The sequence below is a fragment of the Helianthus annuus genome, chromosome 16 (genome assembly GCF_002127325.2).
Source record: "Helianthus annuus cultivar XRQ/B chromosome 16, HanXRQr2.0-SUNRISE, whole genome shotgun sequence".
NCBI lineage: Eukaryota > Viridiplantae > Streptophyta > Magnoliopsida > Asterales > Asteraceae > Helianthus > Helianthus annuus.
In genome coordinates, this window is record NC_035448.2 from 114,296,171 (window position 1) to 114,309,519 (window position 13,349).

Sequence of the window (13,349 nt, forward strand, 5' to 3'; positions counted from 1 at the left end):
CGAAATACGCAATGTATACATATATTGTGGCATCCATCAATTTTCAAGTTTTTAAAACAGATAGTTGTCTAAATCTCTAATTGAAGCATCTCATATAAATAAAACCATTTATATGATGTGCATAACTTTATAAAAGAATATATATATGTCACACCCCGATAAATCGATTTCATCAGAGTTGGGTGTGATCCGAATGGTATCTTCATTGCACAGCGAAAGTGTTTGAACTAAGACTTCTATAAATGAACGCTCGCTAAGTACTCGAATTCCCATGGGTTCTCCTATTCCAACCGTTTCGTAGTTTTGAAATGTGACCTGAGAAAGAACATGCGAAAAATTCTTATTTTGGATAGAAATTGCAACAAAACTAAACGTCACGGGTCTGCTTACAAAAAATTCTTATTTTGGATGGGCGCATATAGCTCAAGGACGATTTTTGCATTTTACTCAAATACCAAAGATGGCTCTATTTTTTTATAAATGTTAATATCAACACATAATTATAAAACTTTATATTTGATAGAGCTATATTTTCTTATAAAAATAGTATAAAATCAGAGATTAAATAAACATATTGTAATGTCATATTCGTTTATTTATAAAATATTATATTTTAAAAGCTATAAAAGAAAACTAAAATTTAAATTAATTAATGTCACATTATTTGGTGCAACAAGTAAAAAGTTGGGCATACATACAAATACCAAATTAGAAAAAAAAATTATATGTATTACACTTTCAATTGTGCAATGCTTTTACATTCAGATTTTCGTGACAAATGTACACACTTTGTTTGGTCATGTTTTCTATGACGCTTAACACACACAAGAATCCATTACATGGCCCATTTACATGCTTGCGGGTTAACTAGGGAAAGCAACCACGAGTTGCAGCTTACATATTTTTTAAAATCTAATAAGCTCCGCCTACCGTAAAAGTAAATGTACCACAACATGATATGAGTGAGCCTAGCTTTAGCTAAAATAGTTAAGTTCCAAATTGCATCTAGTCTAGTGGTATAAAGGTATGACTGAAAGATTCATTTCAATCAGGTTGAGTTTTTAAGAGCACCAATCATCCCACCGAACTAGTTTGCCTTGATCTCCAAGATTTTGTCCTGTTCCTTTTGTATGTTATTGAACCCTTGGTTGTTACTCACTGTAACCGAAGCTTCACCAAGTCACCTGTCGTTACCTTCATATTACACTAGGACTTAACCAGCGTCCAAACCCTTAAGTTACAACATTATGACATGAGATGATCATATGATTTGTTGATTCTAACGCTGCCCCACATGCATCACAAACCGTGGATGATAAATAGACATTTCCCTTTGCCAATGAGTTCACCTTCAGCAAGCCCACACCCGTGGCTAAGGACCGTAAAATAAATGTTTTTAACAGTGTGTAAAAACATGTAAGTTCAAGCAAAAGTTAGTGGTAAGACTATCTCCAATGCAAATGGCGCCCTTAGCTGCCTAATCAGCTGTCACATCATATCCTTAAAAATCCTTACAAATCCTTAAAAACCACCAATTTCATCTCCAACCATACAAACATCCTTACATATTCTTACATTTTCCACATCATCACCCATTTTTTATTTAAGTTTACCCATTTTTTTTAAGTTCACTTACTTAAATTATTAAAATATATTCAAATAAATTAAATGATTAGATAATTAAGATAAATAATTTAAGTAAAATACAAAAAAAAACATAAAAACATAGAAATTGCATTACCTAAAAACAAAAGTAAACCAGATTTAAAAACAAACATTTTAAAAATAAACATAAACTACTCTCGATCAATCCATGTTATACTTTGCCTTAACTCGAGCTCCAAAAATTGTTGTGCAATTATTTCAATATCATCTGACATTAGTTCTTCAAGTTTTGCAAGATCCATAAACGGATTTGGTGTACTCATTTTGTTTGTATGTATTTGAAGAAGGAAATGAGAGTGAAATGGTGAGAGGTTGGTAAACAAATTCTTCAACTACACAATAAACGGATTCTTTTTTGTTTTGAGTTTGAGATTTTGATAGGTTGGTAAACAAATTTATTGATCTTTAAAAACATTCTAAACAAATTTGTCTTAGAAATTTGGGTTAGTATTATTTAATGCATATTAAATAGCCTTTAATGTTCATTGAATAAATAAAGTTGAAAAAAAATCAAAAAATAAATATTCGTGACCTGATTACGTAATGTTTTTGTTTTTGTTTTGTTTGGGATTTCCAGTTTCCTGCTGGCCCCTTTGTTCTATTTTATGTTTTTAATAAATAAAAAATAAAGTTGGCATTAGAAGAGTTGTCGTAGGAATTTAATAGAAAAAAATAATGGTCATTGAATAAATGAAGTTGAAAAAGAAAATCAAAAACTAAAAGAAATGGCACAATAACCAAAGTTTTGCATGCCCTTGTAGATGGATTTTTGTTTTGGATATCTCTATGAATTTCCCTTCAATGCATCTGAATTAATGGATAAAAGCTACATCATTAAGGAGATACTTTTTTACAGTACATTGGAGACAGTAAGTAACAAAATGCTAAAATAGTTGAGTCATTAAAAGCTAAACATAGATAAATGGTATTTTGTTTTTAGCCTAGAAAGAGTAACCAAAGCGCCCTTTTGACTGTACTAAAGTCTAAATATAATGCCAAAACACAAGTTTTTTTTTTTTTTTTTTGAACGGCCGACAAAAAATTTTATTCGTTATAGCAAGATACTATACACCAAAATTACAAAGGACACCATGTTATACAAACTTACATAATAGATTCAGCCAAAAAAAACTACATCTGCACCAGTTATCCCACGTAAGTTTCGCCTCCTTTGAACGATTTTTAACCCAAAACACAAGTGGCCAAGCTCATCCAGACATATCGAGAATGTAAAAATCACATGTTCAATTATAATAGAATAATAATAATAATAATAGTAAACATATAATCCAGTTCAAAGAGTTGCCTGCAAAAAAACAAAATAAATAATAATAATAATATAATAATAATAATAATAATAATAATAATAATAATAACTAGAACGAATGCTTGAAAATATCTTCTAGAAGTTCTGTAGATACTCTTATTATTATCTTATACGGTTTGTTTTTGCACCTCTAATACCTCTTAGATGTGCTGTAGATACTCTTATCGTCACTTTGATGAAAAATTAATAATAATAATAATAATAATAATAATAATAATAATAATAATAATAATGATAATAATAATAATAATAATTTAGTACAATTACCGAATTACAGAGGACAATGCTTGAATCTACATCTTTAACTTAAAATCATAACAATTAACGAGGTATGGCGAAAATAGATTGCAAAATACTATATAGGATAGCATAAAAGGTCTCTTAAGTTATCTACAAGAAGTATGTTCTGATGTAATGTTTTTGTTATATTAGTAAAAAATAGGTTAGATGGATTTCTTATCCTTTTTACACAAAATAATAACTTTGAGCAAAAATTAATGGAAAGAATGTTTGTTAAGCTTGAACTATAAAAAACTCAAAAGAAAATACATAATTTGATTTTAGAGGACTCGGGCAAAATCATTTGTCAACACCCTCACGTTAATGTCTAATCGACAACCCAACTACTAAACTTTGATGAAAAAGTCGTTACTTTTTGAAGAGGTATGGTCCCAATTCCTTGCCTACATGACAAATACCACACCACTTTTCCATCCTACATGGCGCGTACATCAGCAAACGAATACGGAAGCTTCTAGAAGCTTTTGGAAGGAGTCAAGGTGGCACCAAAGATGCTCTCACCGACAGAAAGGACAGGACGTGTCACCGCTCATCAAGCGCCATGTAGATCTGCAGCAAATCAAGGAGCAGAGCGACAGCAGCGGTACGATCTTTCCAGCGTGGACAAATATAGGCGCGCCACGTGTACCACCACCCTAACCACAGCAGAGGAAACCAAGAGGATATTCCCCTTGGTCGGACAGCTGGCGCCCTATAGCAGCTGGCAAGGTTGCTCCTCCTTCTTTCACCCTCCAGCTATAAATAGGACCCTTCATCATCCAGGTTATTCGATTCTCTCCACTCCATACTCTCACACTCAACACACACTGTTTTATTTCCTCAGAACAATATTTATTCTCACGCCGGAGCCCTGTTAAGAGGGAAACCCCCATATTCCCCTCTTAACGAGCTAACGGCGTTGCTGTTTTGCAGGACCAGTCTTTTGGCGAGTAAGAAAGGAGATTGAACCCACGAAAGAGACAACCCAGCTAGTTAATCATTGGATTTAACAAGTGTTTCATCATTGGCGCCATCCGCAGTTTTGCAAACCATTTTCATCTCCTTTTTGTTCAAAACACTCTTCAAAATGACTGAAATAAACCCTTCCCACCAGGTGGACGGTTAAGTTTCTTCCTTCGAGCTCATTTCGAACACCGCGCACGTCCAAAGAGTCCAAAGGAACGAAACCATCCAAGAAGGGCAGATGAACAACGATTTCCCTGATATCTTTGGAAGTGCATCCAGAGTCGTCAGTCAAACCACAACTGGAGCCACCTTCCAACCTCCACCTAGAGTCATCACTCAAACCACAAACGGAGCCACATTCCAACCTCCACCTGGGGTAGTCCAACAAACATCCCCAGCAGTCCAAACACCAAACCATGGACCTGGCCCTTCAGCTCCATCGGAACAGACACAACTGAATTTCTCTGCACTTTTAGGGCTACCCGAAGGAAAAACTCTGGCTTCCTGGTATGCTGAGCAAGTGGCGTCCCTAAATCTCGTCTACACGCAACTGAGCGCGCAACAAGCCTTGCTCCAAACACAAGCTAACCAATCTGTCTTCGCTACTCCACCGCAAAGTTCTCTGAGCACCCACACAACCCAGCAGGCCAATGCGTGGAACTTGCATCCTGAGAAAGGACCTATACCAAACATCAAGAAGCCAAGTGCGCATGACACGCGCGATACTTATGGTGAAACATAAAGTAATTACGTGCAACATTCCCATCCATAGAGAAAGCCGATACAAAGTCGTTTAGGCGCGCGCAGCATGAATGCCGAATGGGATAATGAGGAAGACGATCCGACGTACAAAGGAGAAAGCACGGTGTTCAGCAGGTTACCACCATAACATGAGTCATACAAATCCCACAAGCGCGCAGGCTACAATCCAAAAGGAGAACATGACTACTCTTTGAGCTATCGCCCAGACGGCATGGCTGAAAACTCCAAGTTCATCAAAGAGATTGCAACAGCCGATATTGACAAGACAAAACTGCCACACAACGTGGGCAAATACAATGGCTTAACAGATCCCGATAACCACCTCCAAGTTTTGAATGGCGCAGGAGTAACAGGAGGCTGGAACTTACCAACTTGGTGTCATCTTTTTGCACAAACCTTCGTCGGCGCAGCACGCGTCTGGTTTGATAGCCTACCAGCAGGAAGGATCAAGTCATGGATCGATTTTCAAGACAAGTTCCTCGCACACTTCTCTCAACAGCGCAGACACACTAGAGATCCAGCTGATTGTTTAAATATCTGGAGGAAAGATCATGAAAGCGTAGAAGATTTCATCACCAGATACAACAAAGAATGTCTGGAAATCGGAGATGTAGGCGAAAAGATGATGCGCGCACACTTCATGAGGGCTGTGAAATGTAACGACCTGATCAAACGATTGAAAGGAAGAGATAGAGGCCCCAAAGACTGGGAAACCTTCAATGAGGCAGCAAAAACAATTGCACGCACTGACAAGCAATTGACCGGTGATGACAACCGACAATATAACCACAATGTCCGGCGCAACAAGAAAGGCAAAGGCCAATCATGGAAAACGTCCGGTTACAGAGAAAGAAGCCCAGTAAGGGAGGATGCGCGCAACACGATCAACCAGATCAGTCATCGCAAAGAAGTAAAGAGAGAAAATAGAGAAAAACAGTGGACACCCCTAACAAAGATACCTTCCGAGGTCATGTCAACTGAGAACCACTAGTTCAAACCACCTCTACAAATGCGCAACAAAAGAGGCCAGGACCCAAATCTTTTTTGTGAATTCCATAAGGACACTGGTCATTTAACCGATGACTGCTTTAGCCTAAAGCAGGAGATAGAAAGAGCCCTGAGAGATGGAAGGCTCACCCATCTGGTGAAAGGCGGGAAGCGTGATAATCGTCAAATTCACAGAAGAGAGGAAGGTCCAGACAACAAGAAGCTTCGAAAGTTAGAGACTCACATGGTTCAGGGGGGACGGCCAAGAAAGAATTACAACAAGCGCACATAAGACGACTCATGGCGCGAAAGACAAGTTGTCTTCCCTATAGTAAGAGGAGGTACAAGAGAGAGAAGACCCATAGTCATATCTGGGGTAATCGGTCATTACCAAACCGAATACATTTTCATTGATCCAGGGAGCACTGCGGATATCATATACGAACAATGTTTCAATAAATTTGACCAAGAAGACAAAACACGCTTGGAACTAGTAGATTACCCACTAACTGGTTTCTGTAACGAAGCTGTTTTCCCTCTCGGCCAGATATCGTTCCCGGTGCTGCTCTCAGATGGACGAAATTCAAGAACAAAAGAAGTAACGTTCATGGTGCTACCTGCACACTCAAGACATGATATCCTTCTGGGAAGAGAATCCCAAGGAGATTTTAGCATGATCTGCTCTGGACCACATTCAGCTGTTGTATTCCCAACAGAGACAGGGGTAGCAATAATCTACGCAAGTAAAGAAGTCTTAGTAACGAATGAAATCCGACCAGCAAAAGCAAGCAAACCCGCACCACGTGCAGAAGCTGAGATATTGGTACTGAACAGCAAATATCCAGAACAAACGGTCACCTTGGGCCCTGCAATGTCTGATCTCACGCGCGCGGCGGTGAAAAAGTTGTTGTTTGAAAACATGGATGTGTTCGCCTGGACACCAGCTGACATGGTGGGCGTTCCACGACACATAGCAGAACACAGATTAAACGTATCAGAATGCGCAAAACCTGTAGTACACGCCAAACGCCACTTAGGAGACATAAAGCATGATGTTATGCAAGAGCAAGTCATGGAGCTACTGAACGCTGGTATCATCAGAGAAGTCCGATATCAAACTTGGGTGGCGAGCCCTGTAATGGTACAGAAACCAAATGGTAGTTGGAGAATGTGCCTAGGTTACAAAGATCTAAACAAGGCATGTCCGCGCGAATGCTATGCCCTACCAGATATTGATGAGAAGATTGATTCATTAGCAACGTTCAGGTGGAAATGTTTCCTTGACTGTTATAAGGGATACCATCAGGTGCAGATGGCCATCCAAGATGAAGATAAGACTGCATTTCGCACGCCAATAGGGCTATACTGCTACACAAAAATCCCCTTTGGCTTAACGAACGCAGGTGCAACTTATCAGAGATTGAGGAATGAAACGTTCAGCGATGCCATCGGCAAATACATCGAAGTATACATGGATGACCTGGTCATCATGAGCAAGGAAGAAAGCATGATGCTGGTTAACATTCAAAAAACGTTTGACACACTGCGCGGAGTAAGTATCAAGCTAAACCCAGCAAAATGTTCTTTCGGCATGGAGGAATGAAAGTTCCGGGGTTTCATCGTAACAAGAGATGGGTTTAAAGTCAACCCTGACAAGGTGCAAGCGATAAAGCGGATGCCTTCACCGTCAACAATCAAGGAAATGCAGAAATTGGCTAGACGTTTAGCAGCACTCAACCGTTTCCTAGCCTATCACGTAGCCAAATCTTTCCCATTTATCATAACACTCCACAACTGCATGAAGAAAAGTCAATTTCAGTGGACTCCGGAAGCCGGGAGCGCATTCCGAGAGATGAAAAATTGCCTCATAAGACTGCCAACATTGACAGCACCAGTTAAGGGAGAACCCCTAGTAATGTATCTATCAGCATCTGATAAAGCAGTTGGAGCAGTTTTGCTTGTAGATCGCCAGGGAATTCAAACACCAGTTTATTATGTGTCCCGCACTTTGAACGATCCAGAAACAAGGTACGCTATAATGGAAAAACTGGTACTGGCACTGATCCATGAATCAAGGCGGTTGCGCAGGTACTTCACCAACCACGTCATTCACGTATTAACAAATTACATCATCGGCAACATCCTCGCAAGGCCCAAGATATCCGGAAGGTTAGCAAAGTGGGCTATAGAACTGGGAGGCCATAATGTGGTTTTCAGACCAAGGCCAACAATCAAGGGCCAGGTGTTGGCCGATTTCATGACAGAAGTACTTGATGACAAAGATAGGGAGTGCAAGGCAATGGAGAAAGCCGAAAGGCAACATACGGAAGAGCCATGGCTATTGTACACAGACGACGCATCCAATGAAGATCGCGCGGGCGCGGGACTTAGGCTGGTAAGTCCAAACAAACATGAATTCACGTATGCCATAAGGCTAGACTTCAAAAGAACGAATAATGAAGCTGAATACGAAGCTTTTCTTGCCGGTTTGAGATTGGCAATCAAGATGGGAGTCAAACACATTGAGGCACATGTAGACTCCATGTTAGTAGCCGGACAAATCAACGGCCAGTACGACGCCAAAGGAGACGTGATGGCGCTCTACTTGGACCAAGCAAAAACATTGCTGCAAAACTTCTATTCCTACAAGGTGCACCACATCAACCGGAGTGAGAATAAACCAGCAGACGCGTTAAGTAAACTCGCATCCACAAGTTTCCAGCACCTAGCCAAGGATGTGCGCATTGAGGTTTTGAGCAACCCATCGTTACCGCTAAGGGAAGTAAACGTTATTCAATTGGGAACAACGTCGTGGATGACCCCGATAATTATGTATCTCCAATCTGGAATACTACCGGAAAACAAAGTCGAGGCAAGAAAGGTGCAATACAAATCCGAACACTACCAGATGGCCGACGGAATTTTGTATCGGAAATCCTACTTGGGACCGTTGTTAAGATGCGTCGACCCAGAAGATGCAAACTACCTGATCCGAGAAGTACATGAGGGCATCTGTGGCATTCATGCCGGCCCAAGAATGGTAGTAGCAAAAGTGATGAACGTTGGATACTACTGGCCTGGAATGCACCTAGACGCAGTGAAAATTCTGAGAAAATGCAGCGGCTGCCAGAGGCACGCCCGAAAACGATGTGCCCTAAAAATGAACTAGTCCCAGTAACAACGGCGTGGCCGTTTCAACAGTGGGGGATAGATATGGTTTGCCCTTTTCCAGAAGCCCCGGGCGCAGTGAAATTGATAATAGTCGCAGTCGTCTATTTCACAAAATGGGTGGAAGCAAAGGCACTCGCGTCCACCACATCAACCGTAGTTAGAAGGTTCATCTGGGAGTAGATCATATGTCGTTTCGGGCTACCACTAAAAATTGTCACCGACAACGGGACAAATTTTGCTGCCGATGATCTCCAACGCTGGTTCAAAGAATTACACATAAAGCACGCCTTTTCCTCGGTTGCGCATCCGCAAGGAAACGGTCAAGTTGAAGTTGTTAACAAAAGCATAGTGGATGGTATCAAAGCACGCCTGGGAACGCAACGAAGAGGTTGGGTTGATGAGCTACCAAGCATATTGTGGGCCCATAGAACAATGCCAAAGACGAGTAACGGAGAAACACTGTTCAACTTAGTCTACGGGTTCGAAGCTGTGATAACAGCAGAGATCGGCCTACCATCCCCAAGAATGCTCTCCATGAACATGATTAACAATGAAGAAGAAAGGAGGTTAGATCTAGACCTTCTAGAAGAGAGAAGGGATATGGCGGCAATCAACGAGGAGAAATACAAGACAAAGTTGGAAAAATATTACAACAGCAAGGTCTGCATCTGCACGTTCAACCCCAGCGATTACGTCCTAAGAGACAACGAGGCGTCTAACGCCGAAAAACCGGGCAAATTAGCTCCCAAGTGGGAGGAACCTTATGTTGTAGATGATGTTTTGGGAAAAGGAGCATACAAGCTACGCACATTGGAAAACAAAGAAGTCCCAAGAACTTGCAACGCCCAGCAATTAAGAAAGTGCTATATGTAAACGGTCGAAGTTTTTTACGTACTTGTAACGGTCGCGCGCCAACACATTTAACACTAATACAAGAAGTGTTTTGGCTATTTTATCTCATGCGAATTTTTGTCACAATTGCATATATTACTTTGGGCATACACGAAAACATCAATGGCTCAACACTACGAAACGTTGTAGACCTCCAAGGCTTGTCACAACCAAGTGCACAGCCGGGTCAAGAACACAACCAAAGCCTAAAAAACGCCAAGTAAATACTCCGTGCCCACATAAACACGAAAGCATCGAAAACATGGTAAACAAACATTGTAAGACCCCCAAGGCTGAACACAGCTGGGTAAACACAATAACCTGTAACTCGATCACTTCGTATAAACGAATCAACCTGCACGCTTAAATGACAGAACAAACGTTGTAACTAACACAACACAACCTGTCAGCGCCATCATTCATTCGTGATACCTAATCAAAGTAATTACACATGCACATATTGTAACGATATTAAAATCCACAACGTAAAAAAAGAAAAGTCAAATATTAACACAAAAATACGTCGAAGTCTAACAAAATGATAACAGATAGGTCGACCATCGGTAAATTGTTCACAAAGCATAAAGTTAACATTGTTCATGAGATTGTCAGTTACAAGGCTATCGAAGCCCATACACGGCATACAAGCCTGGATCATTCATTCCTGATGACTGGTGCCAGCACCCCCAATTCCAGGATCCTCATCATTAAGAGCCTTCTTCAACAGGGCGATACCATCAGGTTTCCGAGATAATTTCTGAGCAGCTTTAATGACACCAAACTCAAGAGATGCAAACTCCTATCGTTTTTCAGCGTAACGCCCGACACAATCAGTCTTATACAATTCAAAATTTTTCAATGGCTCTTTCGATTCAGCAGCCGCCCTTCCTTCAGCATACCCTTCCTTACGACCAAGATCACGTGCAGCTTCACCAAGCTCATACATGTACTTGGCCAATTCTTCAGAACCAGCGATACGGTCGGCAATCTGTAAGGTAATACACACATGAAGAACAAGACAAATAATACCCAAAAACAAACAAACAACATATGCAAAGGAAATTACCAGAGGCGCTGCACGAGCAAGCAACCACTTGCAATCAGCAGACATTTCCTCAGCAAGAAGTTCAGAAGCCTCGTACTCAGCAACCTTTGCCTCAGCAAGCTTTTCCAACTTAACTATACGTTGGAGATATTCTTCTTCCCTCTTCTGAGCCGCAACACGCTCCTGCTCAGCCTCATCACTGATCTTCTTCTTCTCTCCTAACAACCTCAAAATCGCATCACGTTGTGCCTGAAGCTCTTTATTAGTTCACTCACAAGCGACCTCCCAATCCTTTTGTTTGTTGGAGTTACCTGTTTCTCCTGTTGTAACAACTCTCACTATAAATATTACTTATTATGTTAATTTTCCAATAAGGAAACCCTAATTGAGAAACCTAAATAATTCTGCATAAACCCTAAAATTTTCATAACAATCAGAATCAGGATCAGGGGGGTAAACCCTAGCTGACGATTATCTAAATAACTCGCTGTAGAAGTCGAAATTATCAAAACTGTCAACTCAGATAAGCTAGTTAGGTACGTGGCTACCCTATGGAGTAGGCTGACCCCTAGCGTCACGCGACGCCCCCACGTAGACCCCTCGTGTCACGCGAGGGGGGTCAAAATTTCAGTATAAATAGAGGGCTTTGGGACTTGATTTCTGGAGTTGAAAGTTGAAACAACGCAAAAAGTCGATTTATGCACTGAGTTATAGTCCGAATACTTCACAACACACACAAATCACGAAACGCTACCGCGATAACAGGGTAATAACTCGATCGCTATTACGATTCAACGTCCAATCGATTGAAACTATCCAACGAATGTTTAAGTGCCGCTTAAATTGAGTTTATACTTTGTCATTCGTCGTTAATTCAATGGATGTTTAAGTATTGCACTTTGTCATTCATTGTGAGGGTTTAATCTCGTGAATTGTCGTAAATGCTGTATTAGTTACTAACCTAGTTTCGTGTGCATTGTTATTTAAATTAGGTTAAACAGGCTAATCAGTAGATTAAACTCCGCCCGCATAAATCTGCAATGTGAGTCATTCTCTTTTTACCAAACTTACTTTCAAAATCATGTTTGTTACAAAGTTATAATTACAGGGATTAAGTCTTTGTAGTCTTCATTACAGCCGGTATGTGGGGTTTTGTATACATTACTTGTTAATCCATCACCATTGGACAACGAGATAGCCAAGGGGTGATATGACCATAGTCACAGACACCATTGGACAACGAGATAGCCAATGGGTGGTCGAGTGACAAATACCATGGGTATATGGTTGACATGTAGAAACATTGTAATCGCTCTAAGTACTGTAAATTATAACAATAATATCGTTTGAGACAAAATGAATGATTCACTCAGTATTCCCCCGCTGACAAAACCTTTTTCAAACATGTTTCAGGTGATCTGTTGTGATCCAGGAAAAGTGTCGTGAAGCACTACAAGCTTAAGGAAGTGGCTCAATATAAATAAATAAAGAAACATGTTTTGTAAAATAAAGATTTCCTAGTGAAATCACTTTATTGTAAATTACAGGGTTTTATCCCTAAATTATGTAATAAAGTAAACGGGCATTTTTAGTATTAAAAGATCCTGTATTAAGGACTTCCGCTGTCGCTTAAATTAAATACCACGGGGTTCCTGTCCCGCGGATCTTGACCGGGTCAAACCGGGGCTGGGGCCGTGACAGGAAAAGGTGGTATCAGACCACTGATTTAAGCTAATTAATTATTCAGCAAAATAATTAAATTTTACTGATTACCATTATGTGATTATGTGTTTTATTAACTGACTATTTGTTAGTTACAGTACGGGTAAACAAAGACTTTCGGCTATCTATCATAAATTAGATACTTCAGGAACTTCATCAAAATACCCAGCAGAAATTGAGGAAGGAATCTTTGTCCGTAAGGCACAATATGAGAATCCTCTTACCCCAGAGAAAAGAAGTTTAATCATTAGGAAAAGTCAGGAAAAAGGAAAGAAATCACAACCAAAGAAAGTGAGGTTTAATCCGGAAACCCAGGAAATAGGCAATAATCCACCTTGGGAAGACAAATTAGATGAAAAATGGGCAGATCTTTATATGTTAGCAACGATAGCAGTAAATACCAACCTTTAAAAATATCAGGACCCTGAATCAGTAGTAGTACCTATATTACCAACAAGCCAGAAGCTCTAAAGAATCCCGTAAATAAATAAATTACGATAAACCCTAGTGTGTTTCAAATTTCAGCTGTCCTTT

The 13,349-nt window shown here is 40.0% G+C and overlaps 1 protein-coding gene across 1 annotated transcript; it reads left to right on the top strand.

Annotated features, from left to right (window-relative positions):
- Positions 1-7,661: 7,661 nt before the first annotated feature.
- LOC110919474 lies at positions 7,662-9,155 on the top strand. Its single transcript, XM_022163741.1, has one exon. The coding sequence runs from the start codon at positions 7,662-7,664 to the stop codon at positions 9,153-9,155; it is 1,494 nt and encodes a 497-aa protein (XP_022019433.1).
- The last annotated feature ends 4,194 nt before the right edge of the window (positions 9,156-13,349 follow it).